General features: G+C 38.1%; 1 protein-coding gene and 1 long non-coding RNA gene across 23 annotated transcripts in view; one reads left to right on the top strand and one right to left on the bottom strand.

The window, feature by feature from the left end:
- Positions 1-10262, bottom strand: part of LOC102163402 — a 190237-nt gene extending 179975 nt beyond the window's left edge. For 7 of the 22 annotated variants that reach the window (XR_001298935.2, XR_001298937.2, XR_001298930.2 and 4 more), the window contains exon 1: positions 10030-10248. This is a non-coding gene — a long non-coding RNA (uncharacterized LOC102163402). Of the gene's footprint in view, positions 1-10029 lie in introns of all 22 variants that reach the window. The other 15 variants (XR_002335810.1, XR_002335813.1, XR_002335812.1 and 12 more) reach the window with 6 other exon arrangements.
- BET1 (Bet1 golgi vesicular membrane trafficking protein) lies at positions 10335-20831 on the top strand. The gene is made up of 4 exons (XM_003130153.5): positions 10335-10523; positions 14853-14977; positions 18135-18191; positions 19729-20831. Exons 1-4 carry the CDS (start codon positions 10505-10507, stop codon positions 19882-19884), a joined length of 357 nt encoding a protein of 118 aa, XP_003130201.2. The 5' UTR covers positions 10335-10504; the 3' UTR covers positions 19885-20831.

Genomic DNA, 22816 nt, shown 5'->3' with positions numbered 1-22816 from the left:
TAAATGTTCAAACTGTACACATGCTTTAATGTCCTAATAAATAATCTTTCCCCTACCCCTGCATCCACTTAGAGCATCTGCTCTGCCACAAATTCTGAAATACCTATCACCCAGCATCAACTGATTGGACTGACCAGGGATGGAACCTCATCCATATTTGACCAATCAGATTTTCTATTCCAGAACACTGGGATTGGGAAATGGATTGCTGTAGGGACCAAACTGGAAGGTCAAAGGGACATGGGGCAGAGGCTCTCTTGAACAGTTACAGAAATCCAATGCTTAGAGAGAAGAGTAAAGTAAGTAAGAGATACAGAGGGAAGACACCACTTAGCCCCAGAAGGACAAAATAAGCTCCATCAGGGCTTTACACAAAGAAGCCATGCTCTACTTTGTGCAATTGGACTCCATGATGTCCATCTTGAAATTCTGTCTTTCTACTTGTCTGTTTCAAAATGCAAAAGCAAAAAGCCCTGCAAAAGAATATAACATTATGCCAACTTTCCTCATTTTTAACTTTAGTGTTCATTAAAAAAATTACCTTTTAGGAAGGATCAATATCGCAGAGGAGTAAGATGTCATGTTCACCTTCTCTCTCAAACACATCAACAAAACACATCTACATGTAAAATGACTCACACAGAACATCTGCTGAATGCTTGCAGAAGAACTTAAACCTCCAAAAAGGGCAGAAACTCTTGACATAACTGGGTAGAACAAAAGAAAAAAGGACAGAGAAAAGGCATCAGGACAGGACTAGCATTCCTGAGAGGGAGCTGTGAAAGAGAAAACGAACCCACATCCTGGGAAGCCACCTAACCGAGGGGGATCAGCCCAGAGGAAGGGACCTCCAAGTTCACAGAGAAAAGCACAGCAGCTGGACTGAGGAGGGCAAAGTAGAGAGCCACACAGATCCACACTAATCATTTGTATAACTGCCCCAGACACCGCAGCCTGAGACTCTCAGGTGGGCGCTGGACACTGAGACTCAAGCTTCCGAGGTCAGCTCTGGGGAGTGGACTAGGGTTGGCTGTGTGGGGACAGACTGAAGGGCTAAGGAGCAGGGTGCCACAGGCTGAGTGGAACACCACAGCAGAGAGAACCCAGGAGAAGGTCTGGGTCCAAGGAGAAGCAAGGCGCCAATGTTGGGGAGGGCGGGAGGGGGAGGGGCGGACCGCCATAGGAATCCCCCTGTACACTGTGCACGCAGGCCTCAGAGGGCGGGACACCTCTGGCGCCGACTACAGGTGGTGAGAAGCCACTTGCTCTGGCTACGGGAGACCAGGTACTACTTGTGCGGGCTACAGGGTGGCAGGGTACCTGTTTTGTGGGCTAAGGGCAGGGAGGGCTAAGTGCGACGTGGTGCCTGTTGCATAACCTACAGATGGCACGGACAGAGCGCAATGGTTATCTCTCTGAGGCCAGAGGGAGGCGTGGCCTGCCACCACTGGGGGCCTGTGAGTTGGCTCCACCTGCGACCCAGTCACCTCAGGGTTTGGTGAAAAAAAAAAAAAAAAAGAGGGCACTGCAACGAAGCACCACATGTTGTTCCTCTCACTCCCCTGGGAACACACCCACCCTGCAGCTGTCACTGCCAAACGCTCTGGGCAGTGCCCAGACAACTGATCACTGTCCCTTCCCAAGACCCTACAACTAGGAGCAGCTGTTGCAGCACCTCCTATGGGAGCTAAGCAGGATGAGGTGCTTCTTGCATGGTCTATAGGTGGTGGGGGCAAACCACCACAGTTATCTCTGACTCCAGAGATGGGCATGGCCCACCATCACTAGGGGTCCTAGAACAGGCACCATTTGCAGCCCCAATCACCTCAAGGGCACCACAGAGAAGGGCTTTGTGACCGAACACCACCTGTTATTGCTCTTGCACATGTGGGAGCACATTCGCCCTGCTGCTGCCACTGCCAAACGCTCTGGGCAGTGCCCACATGCTTGATCACTGTCACTTCCCAGGATCCTGCAACTAGAAGCAGCTGGTGCAGCACTTCCTATGTGGGCTAAGTGGGACAGGGTGCTTCTTGCGTGGTCTACAGGTGGAGGGGGCAAAGCACAGCAGTTATCTCTGACTCAGAGGTGGGTGTGGCCCACTACCACTAGGGGTCCCTGAACAGGCACCACTTGTGGCCCCAATCACCTCAGAGGAGGGCACTGCAATCGAACACTCCCTGTTGTTGCCCTCACTACCCTGGGAACTCACACACCCTGCTGCTGCTCCTGGAAATGCTCTGGGAACCTCGTAAATCTGCCTTCGGCTCGCTACCACTTCCCAGGGCCCTGCAACTAGAAGTAGCCTGTGCCACCTTCCTGCAGGTCCTTGCTGCTGTTAAGAGCCCAGAAACCAGACACTGACTACTCGCCCTACCTATTGCCTCTTTCTCCCTGGAAACACACTCAGCACCCTGGGGATTAACAGCCTGCTCACACTGAAGAAAGATGCAGCAAATATCCAAACTCCCATGCCAAAAATAAATAGTAACCCCCCACAAAATACAAACAGGGGCTCTTGCATAGAAGTAGCCCTCACAGACCATACTTTGGCTTCCCTAAACTCACAGAAAAAGAAAATCATAAGCAAGATGAAGAAGCTCAGAAACCATTCCCAGTTAAAGGAACAAGAGAATTCACCTGAGGCAGCAAATAAAGATACAGACCTCTGCAGTCTGACAGACACTGAGTTCAAAAGGGAGATAGGGAAAATACTGAAGGAATTAAGGCTGAATATCAAGGAATTATGAGCAGATATGAACAGCAATGCAAATTGCTTTATAAAGGAACCAGACAATATAAGGAGGAACATAGAAAAATTAGAAAATTCATTTGCAGAGACACAAACTGAGCAACAGGCACTAAAGAGAAGAATGAATATTGCAAAGATACCACCAAAAAAGAAAACTACAGGCTAATATCTTTGATGACTATAGATGCCAAACTTCTCCACAAAATTTTAGCCAACCAAATACAACAACATATAAAAAAGATCACATACCATGGTGAAGTGGGATTCATCCCAGGGCGCAGAAGGACGGTTTAACATATGCAAATCAATCAATGTCATACACCACATTAACAAAAGTCAAAAACCACATGATCATCTCAATAGGTACAGAAAAAGCATTTGACAAAGTACAACATCCATTAATGATCAAAACTCTTACCAAAGTGGATATAGAGGGAACATACCTTAACATAATAAAAGCCATTTACAACAAACCCACAGCAAATAGAATACTTGATGGAGAAAAGCTGAAAGTCTTCCCACTAAAATATGGAACAAGACAAGGATGCCCACTCTCACCACTTGTATTCAACATAGTATTGGAAGTCCTGGGCACAACAACCAGACAAACAAAAGAAATAAAAGGTATCCAAATAGGAGCAAAAGAGGTATAACTGTCAATGTATGCAGATGACATGATACTATATATAGAAAACCCTAAGGACTCAACCCAAAAACTACTGGAACTGATAACTAATTCAGCAAAGTAGCAGGATATAAGAATAACATTCAGAAATCAGTTGCATTTCTGTATACTAACAATGAAATATTAGAAAAGAAATACAAAAATATAATACCTTTTAAAATTGCACCTCAAAAAATCAAATACCTGAGAATACACCTGACCAAGGAGGTGAAAGACATATATGCTGAGAACTATAAAATATTAATCAAGGAAATTAAAGAGGATTCAAAGAAATGGAAAGATATTCCATGCTCCAGGGCTGGAAAAATTAATATTGTAAAAATGGCCATACTACCTAAAGCAATCTACAGATTCAATGTAATCCTCATCAAATTACCCATGACATTTTTCACAGAACTAGAACAAACAATCCAAACATTTATATGGAACCACAAAAGACCCAGAATTGCCAAAGCAATTCTGAGGAACAAAAACAAAGCAGGAGGCATCACTCTCCCACCAGAGTTCAGGCAATATTCCAAAGCCACAGTCATCAAGACAGTGTGGTACTGGTACCAAAACAGACATACAGACCAATGAAACAGAATAGAGAACCCAGAAATAAACCCAGCCACCTACGGTCAATTAATCTTTGACAAAGGAGGCAAGAACATAAAATGGGAAAAAGACAGTCTTTTCAGCAAGTACTGCTGGGAAACCTGGACAGCTGCATACAAGTCAATGAAACTAGAACACACCCTCACATCATGCGCAAAAACAAACTCAAAATGGCTTAAAGACTTAAATGTAAGACACATGCCATCAAACTCCTGGAAGAGAACTTAGGCAAAACATTCTCTGACATCAACCTTACAAACGTTTTTTCAGGTGAGTCTCCCAGGGCAACAGAGATAAAAACAAAAATAAACCAATGGGACCTAATCAAACAAGCTTTTTTGCACAGCAAAGGAAACCATAAAAAAAAAAAAAAAAAACCTAAAAGACAACTTACAGAATGGGAGAAAAAAGTTTCAAATAATGCAACTGACAAGGGCTTAATCTCTAAAATATGCAAACAACTTATGCAACTCAACAGCAAAAAAGCCAACAACTCAGTTGAAAAATGGGCAAAAGACCTGAATAGACATTTCTCCAAAGAAGATATACAGATGGCCAACAAACACATGAAAAATGTTAAATATCACTGATTATTAGAGAAATGCAAATCAAAACTACTATTAGGTACCACCTCACACCAGTCAGAATGGCCATAATAATAAGTCCACAAATAACAAAGGCTGGAGGAGGTGTGGAGAAAAGGGAACCCTCCTGCACTGTTGGCAGGAATGTCAATTAGTACAACCACTACGCAAAACAGTATGGCGGTACCTTAGAAAACTATACATAGAACTACCATATGACCTAGCAATCCCACTCTTGGGCATATATTGGGACAAAACTTTCCTTGAAAAAGACACATGCACTTGCACGTTCACTGCAGCACTATTCACAATAGCCAAGACATGGAAACAACCCAAATGTCCATCAACAGATGACTGGGTTAGGAAGAGGTGGTATATATACACAGCCATAAACAAGAACAAAATAATGCCATTTGCAGCAATATGGATGGAACTAGAGACTCATACTGCTAAAGTGAGTCAGAAAGAGAAAGACAAATACTATATGATATCATGTATCTGGAATCTAATATATGGCACAAATAAACCTTTCCACAGAAAAGAAACTCATGGACGTGGAAAACAGATTTGTGGTTGCCAAGGGGGGGGCAAGGGCGTGAGATGTACTGGGAATTGGGGGTTAATAGATGCAAACTATTGCATTTGGAATGGATAAGCAGTGATATCCTGTTGTATAGCACTGAGAACTGTAACTACTCACTAGTGATAGAGCATGGTAATATGAGAAAAAGAATGTATACATGTATGTGTGACTGGGTCACCTTGCTGTACAGCAGAAAATTGACAGAACACTGTAAACCAGCTAAAATAGAAAAAATAAAAATCATTATTTTAAAAAAATTACCTTTTAAAGCAATTTATACATTAGATTCTCCTGTTTCTAACACTGAGAGGTAATGCAGAGCCTTTTGATAGATGCAATACCAATATTCTCTAAGCAATGGAAATTAAACCTATCATCTTTAATCTAAAGCAATGTTTTAGAAATGTAATGTCTCTAAAATTGGAATATTAAAAGGACAGCCTATGCAAAGTGCCCTCTGAAATGTGGCTCTGCTGTGGGTATCCAGATATTGAGAAAAAAAAAAATCAAAGCTACTGATTAACTGGCATTAAGGAAGGAGTCATTTCCCAGAATGAAGTCTTAGTAACACAACAGAATTGCTGGAAGAGTGAAACATCTTGGAGTAAAACACAAGAAAAAGCTTTATCCCTGTAATCAAACCCTGTCACTCAGGTTATCTGGGATCATGCCTGCCTTGAGAAAATTTTTTTCTATTGCTTGTAGAACCAAGTCACAAGAATTCCACTCATTTATGGTTCATTAACCACTTATTGAGACAGAAACCAACTTGGTGAGTAGTTGGGAAAAACAATGCAACTTTCAACCTCTTCCCTTCCTTCTTTCCTTTCACTTGGGCACCACATGCATACTCTGTTTTCTTGTTTCCCTGATCATTTCACCTCCCAGGTATTTCACCTTCATTAACCTCTCCCTGTGGATATATGTGCCCTTTGTATTCACTCAGTCTTTTCCTTTTGCTTTATTAACCATGTCATTATCTTTGAAGATTTCTCTCTGCAGACCAGGACCAGGTTCACTAGTATACAACCTTTGCAGCTGCACAGGATTCTTAGCTAACAGAACATGATGCTTGATTTAAGGCTCTGTGGTCACTGTCTTGAAATTCTTCATTTTATCTTCGAATTTGTGTTTTGTAATTGAAGTCTAATGAGCATACAGATGAGCATAGGAGTTAATTGTTCCTTGTCACTCCATTCACATGTAACGTTTGTGATGTCCCATGAGCACAGAATTCCAATGGACCCATAGTTTTCAGAAGTTGAGCAAAACTCAGTAAGTACAAGGTAAGTGTGTTAAGTCTATGACTGAATAAGTGTGGGCACTGACAGCCCTGGAAGATGGTATGAACCAGAAATTCTGCAGAGAGAAGAAAACATCCAAGGAATCTTATCATATTCTTCATTATTCATCTTACTTCCTTGTATTGGACAGTCACATTGAAAATGATGACATTTAAGGAAAGGAAAACACAGGGCAACCCCTAATTCCTTTACATTCCAGTCCCTCCTAACTCATCAATAAACTGAAGGTCAAATGTAGGCAAACTATCAAGACATCGCACATATCAAGACCAGCATAAAAACACTGAGTTAGTTTTGTGCAGTATTTCTGCAAAATACATATTCATGCATGAGCTATGAAATTCAACTTGTGTGATCTTGGTGATTTCACATATGAGTTCTTTTTTTCTAAAGGCAATTTTATTTTTTTAACTAAATGAATTTTATTACATTTATAGTTGTACAACGATCATCTTGACCCAATTTTATAGCATTTACTTCCCAAACCCCAAGTGCATCCTCCCAACCCCCAACATGTCTCATTTGGAAACCATAAGTTTTTCAAAGTCTGTGAGTCAGTATCTGTTCTACAAAGAAGTTCACTGTATCCTTTTTTCAGATTCCACATGTAAGTAATAGCATATGATGTTGGTGTCTGTCTGACTGACTTCACTCAGCATGATAATTTCTAAGTCCATCTGTGTTGCTGAAAAGGCCATAATTTCTTCCTTTTTAATGGCTGAGTAATATTCCATTGTGTATATGTACCACATCTTCTTTATCCACTGCTCTGTCGATGGGCATTTCGGTTGTTTCCATGTCTTGGCTATTGTATATAGTGCTGCAATGAATACTGGAGTACATGTGTCTTCTCCAGTCATGGTTTTCTCTGGATAGATGCCCAGGAGTGGGATTGCTGGATCAAATGGTAATTCTATTATTAGTTTTCTGAGGAATCTCCATACTGTTTTCTACATTGGTTGCACCATTTACATTCCCACCAACAGTGTAATAGGATTCCCTTTTCTCCATACCCTCTCCTATTGTTTGTAGACTTTTTGATGATGAGTTAAATATTCTTACATTTGCATTTAAAACTGTGACACTGAACCATCAAAAGGGTAAAATTCATGCTAATAATTTTATTTAAATTTTTATTTTTCTTTATTTAGTACATTAAATAGCAAATAAAACATCATGACAAGTTGGTGGGGTGAGATGATAACAACAAAAGAAAAAACTTTTATTTTTGTTACATTTAATTAAACTTTTCCCCTGCTTTTCTGAATGAGGAGTTTTGCATTTTCATTTTGCATAGGGTCCCAGAGATCATGCTGGCGGCTATGCTGGGTGGTTTTCAGTTGGAATTGTGTGTCTCACTTATATTCCTGAATTACGGAAAGGGAAGGTCAAATGGGTGGCTCTTTGAAAACTCTGAATATTTTCTCAAACAAGAATGACCAAAATACTTTCAAAAATTGTTTCTTTTTTAATGATTTTTTTTTTTTTTTTGGCTGCACCATGGCATGCGAAAGTTCCCATGCCAGGGATTGAACCCAAGCCACAGCAGTAACCAGAACCACAGCAGTGACAATGTTGGATCCTTGACCCTTTGGCCACCATGGAACTCCTAATGATCTTATTTTACCATGAGGATTACAATTTTTTTTCTACTAGTTTTCATTGAAAATATATAGTATTTCAGCTGTACTATGGGTTACACAGATTTTGGCTAACATAGGAACCATAATAGCCATGCTATTGGGCTGGGTTGGGAACCTTATCATCCATCATTTCTGCCTCCAAGAGAAATACATTTAAGTGCCAAATAACTGGCTTAAAAACTAAGTTTTGTTCCAAAGCCTCTTTGTAAGTTAAGAGCTATTGAATTTTAGCTAACATTTTCTTAAAGTTCAAATATGATGCTTGATATAATGAATTTGCTTCATGATTGGAACATTTTTAATGTTGATGTAGCTACTTTTGAGAGCTTGGTGTGCTATTTCCCTTGGATTAGCCCTGGAATTTGGTCTGGAGGAGGAAGGCCACAGGGGCAGGAAACAGACAATAGGAAAAAAGAAAGTTTCAAATTTCCCACCAAGATTCAGACATTTCCTGCTCATATTCTTGTTTCTATAGTTACTATAATAGTAGTAAGGATCAGTCATTATTAGTCATTCATTTCCTATAGACCCCAAAGATTAGATGTTTTCTATGAAATTATCTTATGAGAAGAGAATAAAGTTCTAAATACTGTATTAAATCTATTTTTTCCACCTCATCTTTTGAACACAAAATCTCAAATGAGTTCATCGTAACTGGCCAACAGAAGCAATAAGCAACTATTTGGATTTCTAGGTCACAAGCTCAATAGAAACCAGCTTTACCTGTCTTGAGTTAAATTCTTGGTACCCCTTATTACTTTATATTTTCTTCTTTCATATTTTATTATTATGTCTCCCTATAATGTAAAGGAAGCATTATCCCCTTTATAAGAGGATAAGTACATATGTAATTTAAATAATCTGTTTTGGTAAGCTTAACATCAGATTTAAAAATTTTTACATTACCACAAGAAATCTTTTTAAGATGATTTTTCTGACATGCTTTGGTTATAGAACACATGCACTTCTTAGAAAAAAAAGGGACTGTCACAGATATTAAGTTAAAATGCCATTTCTCTTATTGAACCTTCAGTGTTTATTTGCAATAACTGTCTCTGATTCCCCTGTTTTTAGAAAATGGTTGTTTATTTTTATGAAGACTGTTTTTCTCTCAAAACGCTATTGGATTAATCTTATTTCCCATGTTAGTAACTTTTATTAAAAATTGGTTTTTGTGTGTTGTATTTTACAAAAACAACCTTGGGGCAGAGACTTACTCTACCATTACTACAGTCAATGTTCATATTGGGAAACTGTGGGGGGAGCACCAAATGATCAGCGATTATTGCATTCTCAAAAATCTCTAGTATGGAGAGTATCCCAACTGTCATACAGCAGCAACGACAAAACGGCTAGAATCCAGGGGTTTCTGATCAACTAATGCACATCAGATTTTTTTTTAAGTTATTTCAGTTAATCCTCACAATAATCCCCGTGAGATAAAATGAAAGTCTAGGACTAACCCCAATTCCAGAATGACTCTACCCTCACTAACAAGCTTTTAAACACTGGCACATTACCACGTGTAAACAATATTTCGGCATTCTTTGTGTAAGTTAAAAAGGACAAACAGTATTTTAGTATTCTTTGTTTAAGTTAAACAGTTCTAAAGGAAGTTTAGGGGCCTTCGGTCCCTTCAAAACTAATAGCCTCGGATCCTTCTAGCAATGTAACCAACCCAGTAACAGGGAACGGAGTCTTCAGTGCCTCAGAGGAAACCAGGCTACTTTCATTGCCTTCTTTAATCCGAGCAGCAGCCCTACTCCACGGTTTTCTCTACTGGGTGACCTGGAACAAGTCGGTTACCCTCTTCTTTCCCTTCTATGGGTCCCCACTTGTGTGTGAGTTAAGAAACTTGAATAAAGTTTTCTTTGACTTTACCTGAACTAACTCCAGGTGAGAGAAGTGAGAGGCTGAATCAGGAAAAAGAAGTCAACCATCCTCTCTTGGTCTGGGAAGGGTAGATGAACTCAGTTGAACAGCTGAGAGCCAGCGCCAGCCCAAGAGCTGAGCTCCAGGGTCCTGGTTGCAGAGTGGAAGTCGGGCCGCGCGCCCTTCTTACGCAAGCCCCGCCCGCTCCTCCACCCGGCTTCATCCTACGCTTCAGCCCGGCTTCTAGCCTCGGCGGCGAACTACATTTCCCAGAATGCCATTCAAGCCACCTCGCGAGGCCAATAAGTGCCTTGGGTGACGCCATCAGCCAGCGCGATGTTTAGACTCCACTGATGTCGTGGCGCTTTGGGGAAAGAAGTTGGTGTTTCGCCGGGCCCTGGTACTGAGGACGCTGTCCGGGTGGCCCCTAGCCTCTTCCTGCCCACCCCGTCGGCCCGCCTTTTCCCCCCGCTCCTCTGGCAGGATGAGGCGTGCAGGCCTGGGTAAGAAGAGGGCTGAGATTCGAAGTTCGGGGGCCGCAGAACTGGCGGTGCTGGGTGCCGGGACACGGGAGGAAGTCAGACCTGTCTCCTGTCACTGGAATCAGCCAGAAAGCAGGAGGTCTGGAGGGGTCTTTGGAGACGGTGCCAAGTGGAAACACACCGTTTTGTCCCAGATTCTGGGGGTCCTTAAGTTTGGTTCAGTCCCAAGTACTGGATGGTAAGTTTAGAGAGAGTAGTGGAGGGCTTGGGGTGAGGTATGCCCAGGTGTCAACTACTGAGTTTTTAGTGTTACTGCCTGAGCGTGATTATGGAAATTGCTGAGTTTCTCGAAATCTGTCTTCGGTTTCTTTTAGGGGGGCCTAATGTTAATTTCTTCAGAAGCGAAATTTGAGAAGTTAGTGTTGCATGCAAAGCACACCAATAATCATATTAGTCTGGTAACAGTGAGTTACAAAGGTAAAGGTGACATTACAACTGTTAAAGGCCATGATCTGGAACTTCAGGGTCAAAGGCCATTTAACCTAGAACATTTCTTATATAAGACTTGTTCACCTGTTAAGGCTGTAGAATGTGGTAATACTTGGTGACTTAGCATTTGTTCTTGACCTTTTGGCTTAGGAAGCAAGTTCATAAAGCAGCAGAAATAAGTTAGGTACAAGGACTTATAATGGGACTTATAACACACAGCCATTAAAACAGTATTTTCTGATTCCGAAGCTATTAAGAGATGACTGGGAAAAAAGAAAAGAGAAAAACCTTCTAAATCAGTGCACAGTATACCTGACAAAATATAGGAAATATTTTTTAAAAGATAATGTTACCTTTTTTAGTTCTTATAATAAGGTGGGAGGAAAAAGTTTTTCAAAAGTGCCAGGTATTTAAAGTTAGTGAAAGTTGCAGTAACTCTAGGCACATACATTGGTTAGTAAATTGTAGTATGAGAAACAGCTTTTGAAATATGTAGTCTGTATGAATGATGAATACTTGGATCATAGAAGAAAGTTAGCCAGGTACATTGTAGAGAAAAAAGATAACTCATTTTGAACAAGTTTAGTTTTATATACTTAAGTGTTTTTCCGTTTTATCATTACTGATTGTGTACTTGAGTAAGCTCTAGGTATACAGTCATTTGTAGTTCTGTTTGTGCTTCCAATCTAGCTGAAGAGTAGAAACATGTACAAAAATAAATTATAGTACAAGGTGGTAGCACTACAACCAAATATCAACTAAGTTCTAGAGATAGTGAATGCCTCATGGATTTCAGAGACAGAACATTTGGTACTTTGTGGAGACTTAGGAACTTGGACTAAAGCTGGAATAACAAAATGTAGGAAAGACAATTTCCAGTTGAAAGGGTGACACCCCCCAAAAAAAACAATTGTAGTACTACAATCTAAAACTGTGAATGATGTATTTACAGGATTTTGATTAGGCAGATTTGGTTGAAGTAGGAGACTTGGAACCAGAAACAGCCACATTGTAGAGACCTTTGAGTGCCAGGCCAGGGAGTTTGGATCTCATCACTAGGTTCTTTGGCCTCTTTGAATGTTTTTGTGCAGGAGTGTGCAATAATAAATTGTAGGAAAAGGACTTAAGAAGTTGTGGTTTGAAGTCCTGACTGTACATTAGAATCACCTGGAGAGCTTTTAAAGCATTGCTGCCTGGACCCCAGCCCAGCTTAATTAAATTAGAATCTCTATGATAGTGTGGGTATTTTTTTATTTTTTGTTTTTAAGCTCCCCTGTAGTTGAGGCAAGGTGGTTACTTAGGTGTCTATTGCTCTAATTTACATTGGTGTGATGTGACATAAAGTGACAAGAGTTGTTTTTTTTTTAATTATCAATGTGTATTGACCTGGAGCTTTAAACTTATGATCATGAATCTGATAGATATTCATGTGGAAAAGCTTCCACATTTCACATGACTCTAAATAATTTGGTTTGGTTATTGACAGAAACTATCCAGAAGTAGCATTTGTCTAATGGACAAAATCTGAGAATCATCTTTGGCATTCATTAGCTTTCCTACAACTTTTCATAGCAGTAAGTCACACAAAAAGAAGTGGCTAAATTTATCTATCTATCTACATATATATTTATGTAATATATATCTTTATATTATATAAGTATATAAAATATATCTGATTATATATATATATAGAAATGGGTGGATGATGATGTGAAGGGAAATTAATAGAAGAAATAAATGTGCATTTAAAGATTTCTAGGCAATAAGTAAAATGAGAATTTCACTTATAATAAATGGAACACTATGGAAGAACTCTAAAAATAAAATTAAGATAGGTAAAATTAATAATAAAGGAAATGAAACAACTAGCCATTAATTTAGAAATGAATTCCTTGGTAAGGTTGTCAAGTGATTAAATTCAACCAGTTAATAATGACTTATTGGGTCCATGTTATATCCAGAACTTTAGTCACATAAAATATAAGGACAATTTTCTTTTCTTTATGGATTTTGGTCCTAGAGTTTTTACAGAGTATCATTGATTAATAAGGTGATAATGCATCTTTTTTTTTAATGCCTTCACCTGGGGCATGTGGAAGTTCCCTGATCAGGGACTGATTTGGAGCTGCAGCTGCGATCTATGCCACAGCTGCAGCAATGCCAGATCCTTTAATCCATGGTGTAGGGGCATCAAATCCCTGCCTCTACAGCAACCAAGCCGCTGCAGTTGGATTCTTAACCCACTATGCCACAGCAGGAACTCCTGAGAATGCATTCTTAAATGATTAATTATTGAGGGGGGGGGGGAACATTATGTCTAGTTACCTGAGTCCTTAACTTTTGTAATAGCACACTTAGCTTTGTGGATAGTGTCAGTAGTTGAGGGAAAATTTGGAGAATGCAGCTCTTTCTCTTCAGGAATATACATGTTTAACATTTTGTCGTGGGTTTAGTGGTGGTGGAGACTGTTTGCTGCATGTAAAATACTCATTAGGTGCAGAGAATATAGAAGAGACACTACCTCTGTCCTCAAAGAAGCTTATGACTCCAGTGTTGATAAAGGCACATTCAAAGTTGAATAACAGTGAACTTGATGTCTGTTAATTAATTTATGCATTTACAAGTATTTATTGGGTGTTCCTTACTGTGTATGTATGTTTGTGAGGAGTAAATAGCCATGAGCCCAACAGATTTAGTTTCTGCCCTAGGAGTGCAGTCTGGAGTGTAATAATAGTTTTAGGTATAGTCAGAGCTATAAGAATTCAAGGGAGAGTGTTTTGCTTTTTAGAGAAAGTGAGATTTGTCCTGTACCTTGAAGGAGCTTCCTATTCACACTTTGACCTTCTTTCAGTAACGAGTGCTGTCTGCTACTTTCTGATCTCCCATCTCTGTCACTGCCACTCCACATTTATAGAGACCTCTAGTTTCTGTATCATCCCTTTCCTCCATATTCACGGGCTTCTACTGACACGACTTCAGTCCTCGTTCAGTCTAGTCCCCATAATCCATGTCTTTATCCACCCTTCTGGCAAAGGAATCTCAGTGTCTTGGGACTCTGTTCTTCAGGAGCCCTAACACTGTAAACCTCCAAATGTTGATCCAACCAACCATCTAGCTTCTCATGGGCTAACTTAGGCTGATGAGTTCTTCTTCAGAAAAATCACATATCTGGGAGAAAAATTCACTGTTCAAGGCTCATGCCACGTGTTTGATTGCCAGATGAATATCAGGTACTGTATTTGGCAGTGGCTGGGACTATATTCCTGTATTCCCAATGCTCTTCCCTAGAAGATGATCTCCAAAAGGGAGCACCTAGAAAGAACAATGGATCTGATACAAATCTCAAGTATTTGTTGAAGAGTGAATGAATCTCCCTCTTAAATCTTAGCTAATATTCTCTGTAAGTTATCCCAGCACTCTTCTATTTAAAAGAAAGAGATATCAGTACAGGACCCTCCTTCTGCCATGAACTCCACCCTGCTATGTTATCTTCTTTCCCCCTTTCACTTTCTTCCATGATGTTGATGTTACTACTTTTAGATCTTCTTAAAATTATATAGTTCTAAGGAGCAAGAAATGAGTCCTGAATATCCTTATATATCAATACCTATTTCAGTGTCTTGTGGGCAATCAACACATGTGTATTGAACTGAATTGAATATTCTTTGCTTAAGAGAAAACTATTAGAATTGTCTGACCTCTATCTCGTTATCAGTTGTTAAAAGTTCTCTTGGAGCTTGAGTTTTAAAGACATATGTGGTCTGCAACACCCTCCAGGGGTCTTTTTCAGTTCTTTCCTGTCAAGGTTTCAAAGGGGGCTTGTTTTTGTTGCAACTGGGCTTGTGACTCTGATCCTCACAGGTGAAGGAGTGCCTCCTGGCAACTATGGAAACTATGGCTATCCTAATAGTGGGTATAGTGCCTGTGAAGAAGAAAATGAGAGACTCACAGAAAGTCTGAGAAACAAAGTAACTGCTATAAAATCTGTAAGTATATAACAGATATCATATTCTTTTTAATTTGTGTGTTTATGTACATATATTTGTATACCTTTAAAATATGTACTTTTATTGGTATCATACTAAGGAATTCACTTCACCTAATGTAGTTCGGTGATATGAGCTGTTTCCCCAATTCAGAGATAATAAAGCAACTATGAAACTAGAAAACCCAAATCGCCTACTTTCTATAACCATCATTCATGCCAGGGAAAGAAATTTCCAGGAGAAAAAAGCTTTCTTCTGACAAGGTGCCTAAATGATCAATATTGGAATTTAAAAAAAATCATTTAATTCTTAATTTCTTCTAAATATTGTATTTTCTACATTATTAACATACACTATTGCTTAGTTCATAGATTACATCCTTTTGATTTACTATGACCTTGAAAACAGTGCTCATTTCAGAATGTAACAGTCTCCAGGCTGAATATAATTCTGTTTTCCAAAGTTTCAGCAACATGACTCAAAATTTAGACATGATTTTAGTACAAGTTTAGAAAATGTGGCCAATCAAAACATATAGTATATATAGCACAGAGAACTCTACCCATTATTCTGTGATAATCCATGTGGGGAAAAAATCTGAAAGAATGGATGTGCATGCATGTATAATGGAATCACTTTGTTGTACAGCAGAAATTATTACAACATTATAAATCAACTGTACTTCAGTGAACTTTTTTTTTAAAAAAGGAAAAAGAAAACAACACACACAAAAAACATATGGTACATTTGTTTATTTTCTTTAAACTTCAGCTGTTCTTTGTAGCTAAATCTAAAATGCTGTATGTCTGTAGTAATGTCTCAGAGCATTCCACCTTCCACCCCCAAGCAGCTTGTCTTCTGAGTCTTCTTCTTCTCATCTCAAAAGCTTTATATCTCAGTCTTTCATGTTTCTGCCTTTGTACCTCATGTCAGTCACCAGGTCCTATGCACCTTTCTTTCTACTGTTTCTATTTCATCTTCTCTATTTCTAATAGTATCCCCTGATTTTCTTAGGTGAACTTTGGGAAAGCCTTTTAACTTCTCTGTTCCTAATTTTTTGCATGTTCTGAACTGAACTATACTCTGTCATTCTTTTAGAGTATTTTTAAAATTGCACCCTGTGCTCCCAGAAATCTTCAGTGGCCTCCCATGATGTTGAAGTCCACACTCTGTGGCTTGATCACATAGGTTCTGCAAATATCATCCACACCTTTTCAGACCTTACCGCCCATACTTCCAGAATGTGTGCATGCTTTCTGCCAGACAGATTCGAGACCTCCTTGTGCCCTGTGCAGATTGTCACTCTCCCACTCCCATATCTTTGGTCCTGCTATTCCTTTTCCTTAGGTGTCCTCTCCCTCCTGACATTCACTTAAGTCTTGCCCATCTGAAAGGCTCCTGCTCTAAGCTTTACCTAATCACCACATCAAGGTACCTTTTTCTTTATGAACACAAGACTGTTCATACCATTTCTGTAGGACTTATTGCATAATGATCTGCATTGGAATTACTTGTATGTAAAAGAAATTGACTAGAATATAGAGCTTTCGGAGTTCCCGTTGTGGCGCAGTGGTTAACGAATCTGAATAGGAACCAGGAGGTTGCAGGTTCGATCCCTGCCCTTGCTCAGTGGGTTGACGATCTGGTGTTGCCGTGAGCTATGGTGTAGGTCACAGACGCGGCTTGGATCCCGAGTTGCTGTGGCTCTGGCGTAGGCAGGCAGCTAAAGCTCCGACTGGACCCCTAGCCTGGGAACCTCCATATGCCATGGGAGCGGCCCAAGAAATGGCAAAAAGACAAAAAAAAAGAAAAAAAAAAAGAATATAGAGTTTTCTATTGTAATTAGTTTTATATTCTACATAGCACTTAACATAATTCCTTATAGTCATATTGAGTTAATATGTATTAAAGGAATTGCAAAAAGCTAGTTTTAACAGTGTATATGATTGATTCTGCATTAAAATAAAGATGCTATATACTATAGAGCATTCACTGGAAGATTATGTTGCCAAAACTTAATTGGTATTTCATAGTCTTTGGAAGATAGAATTGTGTTCAGCCTGGAGACTCATATTCTGACATGAGTATTGTTTTCGTGGTCATATTAAATCAAAAGGAGTTAATCTATGAACTAAACAATGTTAATAATTTAGAAAATATACTACTTAGAGGAAATTAAATGATTTTTTAAAAAATTAACATTGATAATTTTGGTTCCTTGTTAGAAGAAAGCTTTTGTTTTCCCTGAAATTTTCTTTCTTTGGCACAAATGACAGCTGAATTAAGTGATTTGGACTGTCTAGCTTTATAGATGCTTCATTTTCCCTGAATTGCTGAATTTGAAGAAAAAGCTCATATTCTGATATATAGAATTCTACAGTGGTTTTGGGTAAATATTACCCCATATGCTTTCCACACAAAATAAGTTGACAATATTTGCAATGGTTTGCCAAAATTTTCAGTAGTTTCCAAGATTTAGTAATAGTATATTTATTCAGATATCTTAGAAGTGAAGCCTTTGATGAATTTGTCATATAAAGTGTTTGGTTTGGTTAGTAGTTGTAGCCACTTATTTCATTTAGATTCAACCTCTGTTCTGCATAGCTTCTGGATATGGATAACACCAGCTTGTAAAATTTTTTTCCAATTTTTTATCATACTTTAAAGAAAATACCTTTAGAATCTAATAATTAATTTAGATATATATTCAAAATATTGTCACATTTCTTTAGGAAAATATTACTTATATCTGGATTTGAATTGATAATATGGGAACTTGTATGCATTTTTAAAATGTAAACAAATAAATATGCAAATAAGTGCTGTTGTATTAATAATATAAAGAGAGCAAGAATGTAAGGATAAGAGAACCAGAGAGAAGTATGTACCAAAATCAAAAGATAGACTTAAACATTAGATGAAATCAAAATGAAGAACAGGGAGACAATGTCCATAGTGGGAAAGGAATAGAAATTCTAAATTTATTTTCCATTAATTTCAGTGGGAAAAATATCAAAAGAAGACAGGTATATTTTATATTTTTAGAATATGATTTTATTTGAGAAAATGTTTATGCTTCAAATGACATCATTGTTTTTACTTCATAATACCTAAAACATTTATATAAGCAAAAATGTATATGCTTTCTTCTTTATAGCTTTCCATTGAAATAGGCCATGAAGTTAAACATCAAAATAAATTATTAGCTGAAATGGTAAGTGATTATGATTTTAACATTAGGAAACTTCATCTGATAGTCTCAATTTTGGTTTGGAATAGATCTAAGATTTGTTTTTGCCATATTTTTACACTTTTCATCTTGCCTAACACATATAAGCAGGAGGAGGAGGTGGAAGCCCATGTATTCTTTAATCCTGTGTTTAGAAACAGAATTAGACTCAGGAAAAATCTCTGTTTTGAGCTTTCTTAAAGATCTCAGTGGATGGAGACTGCCAAGTACTCAAAAGTTCTTTATATCCAACCAACAAAATGACTTTCACTTAATGTAAACCTCTTTCTTTTGCTTGATTTCCTGAGGATCACTTGGAACAAGTCAATAAGATTTGAACATAGTAACATTATCTGGAGTCTAAACAAGCCTTTTATCTGGAGTCTAAACAAGCTCAATAACATATACCATTTCTTGTTAGAGGCGCTTTCCATTCTCTAATGTTATTTTGGATGTCAAACTCCTGTGGACCTTCCCTAGTTTCCTCACATGCTTTTAAAATTTATACTATTTAAAAATGTATGTTGCACTAAAAGCAATCTCCTTGCAAAGGTTGTGCATTAGGATCACTTGAGGAACTTTCTGAAAATATTTATGCGTGGTTCTCACTCTAAATATACTGATTCAGGAGTTCTCATTCTGGGCCAGCAGGAACCTCTCTATGCCACAGATATGGCCCTAAAAAGAATGAATGGATGAATAAACAAACCAACACACTGATTCAGAATTTTAGAGGGAGGTACCTAGTTGTCTATATTTTGAAAAAAGCATCTCAGATGCTTCTGATACATAACCCCAATAAGGAACCATAGATCTAAGGTGCTTGAACTACATAGAACCTGAGCTGTACAAAGGTTGTCATTATGCCAGGATGTTAAGATTTATTTGAAAGGGCAATGTTTCTAATCCATACCTGGTCCTCTTAAGGACTTTTTCAGCTATGTTTTAATGTGGTGGTTTTTCCCCATCCATATTTGCCATCTTTGCCACATTTTACCACCTCTAGAATATTCTGTTACCTGTTAATAGACTCTGCTGACCTTCAACGTCAGCTACCTGAAAAAAGGATCTAAAAGTAAAGGTATGTTTAGCTGCTAACCATGTTTAATTTTGGATGAATTGCTGTACTTGGAAGCAGCTAGCCATTTGACCTTGAAGAGCAATGCCCTACCAATAAGTGGGAAAAAACCCGTGTGGGTAGATGAACTACTTGCTTTTATTGTTAATGCTTTTTCATCCACGTAATTAGAGTAAGATCTAAATACTTTGGAATTTTGAATTACTTTGAAGCTGGAAAAAATATTTACTGGATGATGAAAGAGCTTTTTATTTATTGAGAAAATTACTCTATTTTGCATAATCAGGCTGATTATCTAAGTTATAAACAGGCTCTTGAATTAATTAAACACAGAAAATGTCATTAAAAATGTGTTCTAATAACAATATATTAAATTCCTTACATGTGCATATGTAGAATATCAGAATCTAACTACTATATTTTGTTTTCCTTTTCTCCTCATAGGATTCACAGTTTGATTCTACAACTGGATTTCTAGGTAAAACTATGGGAAAACTGAAGATTTTATCCAGAGGGAGCCAAACAAAGCTGCTGTGTTATATGATGCTGTTTTCCTTGTTTGTCTTTTTTGTCATTTATTGGATTATTAAACTGAGGTGATGCAAGTAAGTGTGAGTTTGGAATTTGTTCCAACTTAGGCTTGGAGTACCACTTTGGTAAAAAATCAGCATCTAAACATTCCTAACTTTCAAATACTGTGGCTTTTTCCATTGAAGATTATTGAATTTTACTTGTTTTGTAAGTCACATTAGATAATACAGTGCTCATTGAATACTGTTTCTTAATGATTCCTTTTTTGCCCCTATTTTCAGGGGTATTAAGCTGGTCTGAGGTCAGTCTGGCCCTAACATTTTTCTTTCCTATTTTTTACTGTCAGATTAAATAGCAGTATAGTATTTTGTCATTACCATAAATGTAGGTTTCTGTTCCATGTAAAGAAACTTAGTGGGAGAATAACAGAATGCCTTGAGAGCCTGACAGCGGGCACTTGAAGTGGTGAGCAAGTGTGTGATGGATGGTAAATGTATTTTCCTGAACTGTCATTGCCCCCAGTGATGTACTCTCCCTCTCTTCTCCTTTATTTGGTTAAAAACTGTAGGGCTTATTTCTTTTTACATACAATTTTAATAATTTTTGATGATAGGACACCTCTTTCTTCTCTGCCCAAGGACCTCATTCTTAAATAAAACTTGTTATTTTGGCATTATTTCTTCTAATAGGGTCCAAAACAGGTGTACCAGTACATTACAGAATAATGTGAAGCTAAAGCAATTGCTGAGCTTAATGTGGAAATAAAATGTTCAAGAAAATTAATTGCCTCTGCTTTATTATGTGCTGCTTAGAATAAATATTGGACATACCCAAGCATTGAATTTAGGGTTAAGAGTATTGTTACTTTAATGCAGTGTGTTTGTTTATCGAAAACAAAATGCAAAAGTGGACTGCTAAGTATAAAGAGATAATAAAATATTAAATGCTCTGTATTGGTATTATTTTGGAATTTGACCATTTATGGGCTCCAAAAATAAAATTTTTAATGAAATATATTAATTGACTTTGTGACTTCTTTGTTCAAGTTTTTCTCTCTCTCTCTCCCTCTCTCTTCATAGACTCTGAGAATTGGTTCTGAAAACTCAGAACAAACTTAGGGAAGCTTAACATATTTGTATTATTTCAGGACTTGCTTCAAACAAATGAGATAAATCATGGCAGTAGTTTCAAAAAATCTCTTTAATTTTACCTATAAATCCATTAACTTTATGCTGAATTTGCTGTCCTTTTTGTTCATCTCTAATTACCTATCAATTTAGGCCTATGTTTTCTGGCTCTATTTGTGGCCATCTGGGCCTCTACATAACAGAAAAGATACCAGAGGTGAAGGGGTTAAGTGACAGCATGTGAGAGACAAATCCGAGGTGTGAGGTAAGGGACACTGGATTGAGTTACGTGACCTGGGTTCAAATCTCCATTCCTTCACTTGCTCTGTATTTTGGAGCCTGTTTCTTCATTAAATCATTTATTTCATAGGATTGTTGTGAGAGGAAGATAATGTATTGGAAAGTGCTTGACAGATGATAATCATTTAATAAATGCTAGCTCTCCTGATCATTAACGGACACAACACATCTGAAAAGGGAATTAATTTCAGGGCAAGACAGTAAGTTTGAAGTAATGATGTGACCTCTAAGGAGAAATTTCCCTCAGACAATTAGAGATTGATATGTTTTTCAAGAATTATTTAACTGTGTACTCTCAACTACGTAACATCAGGGCTCAGGGAAACTCAAAAATCATTGTCAATAATTAAAATTGCAAAAAAAAAAAAAAAACGGGGGGGTGGAGTAGAAGGCTAAAAAAATGACTGGAAGGTGGAAACAGAAGAAAGTCAACAGCAGAAATATGTGGGATTAAAGCCTTAGGGAAAAAGCAATGATGGCAAGAGAAGCATGAATTTCAATATTAAGGTTTGGCTATTATATGAAAGTACTTTGTAAAGTATTAAAACATTGTTTCAATGTTGGCTGTTATCAAGGAGGGGAAGATTTCAGGAAAGGGGTTTGGAATGATGTAAAAGTGATTCTCATCACTGCATTATGCAGCATTTCCTATTTTGCAGTTCTTTTTTAAGAATGCCTAAAACAGATCCCTAACCAACATTTTATGTCACCCCTTCTCAGAGCTACCTTTGCTGAGATTCCTGGCAGGACGGAATTCTGCTGGAAGGGTCCACCTCTGCCCTGTCAGGGAGCCTTCTGCCAGTAACCCTTTTCTTGCTTCTGCTTGGGGACCCTAAGGAAAAAGTATGTCCAGAAATACAGTTTTGGGAAAACATCAAATATGGATAAGTTCTAATTCTTAATAATCCTTTACAAGCTCATTGCTAAATTTGAAAAGGACTTTATTGCTATTGGTGTCTGAGAGGCTGACTAATTAATAACTGAACAAGCAAAATATTCATATTACCAATTTTCTTCAAACAACATAAAACTGGCAGGTGTTTGGGTGGTGGTTGATTATACTATAAACCCTGTATTTTTAACAGTAAAACAGCTTCAGAAAAATCCCAGATGTACAATTTTTTTCTACAAAATATCTAGGCACTTCATTTCCCTAGGGGTTGGTCCTTGGAAGTGTTCTGACACAGGTTTGCTAGATGCAAATGACATAAATGAGAGTTTATCTGCTCCATCCCCTACAGATATCAAGCATAGGTCTCTATAATGAGGAAAAGGAGAATTATACATAATCCTGGTAGAATTTAAATTAGCATGCAAATTAATTCTTGGATACTACTTGAGCAGAGAATAGTTCTTAGATCTAAAACAAATATGCATCATTTTAAACATCAGAATTCTGGAGGAGAAAACCCTAGCACCTGTACCCATAAAGAGCTTCTGTTTCTGTCAAACTAGTTCTCGTCATTTTCCAGTGCTCTTAAGTTTCTAATTATGTGTATTGGATTTTCTTCCTTGTAGAAAAAGAGGGGAAAGTACTTGATAATTTGAGTTCATTCAGTTAGTAAATAACTTGA

This window comes from Sus scrofa, chromosome 9 (genome assembly GCF_000003025.6).
Source record: "Sus scrofa isolate TJ Tabasco breed Duroc chromosome 9, Sscrofa11.1, whole genome shotgun sequence".
In the NCBI taxonomy this organism is placed as follows: Eukaryota; Metazoa; Chordata; class Mammalia; order Artiodactyla; family Suidae; genus Sus; species Sus scrofa.
The sequence above is the reverse complement of the archived record's forward strand: the minus strand, read 5'-3'. Positions and strand labels throughout refer to the sequence as shown.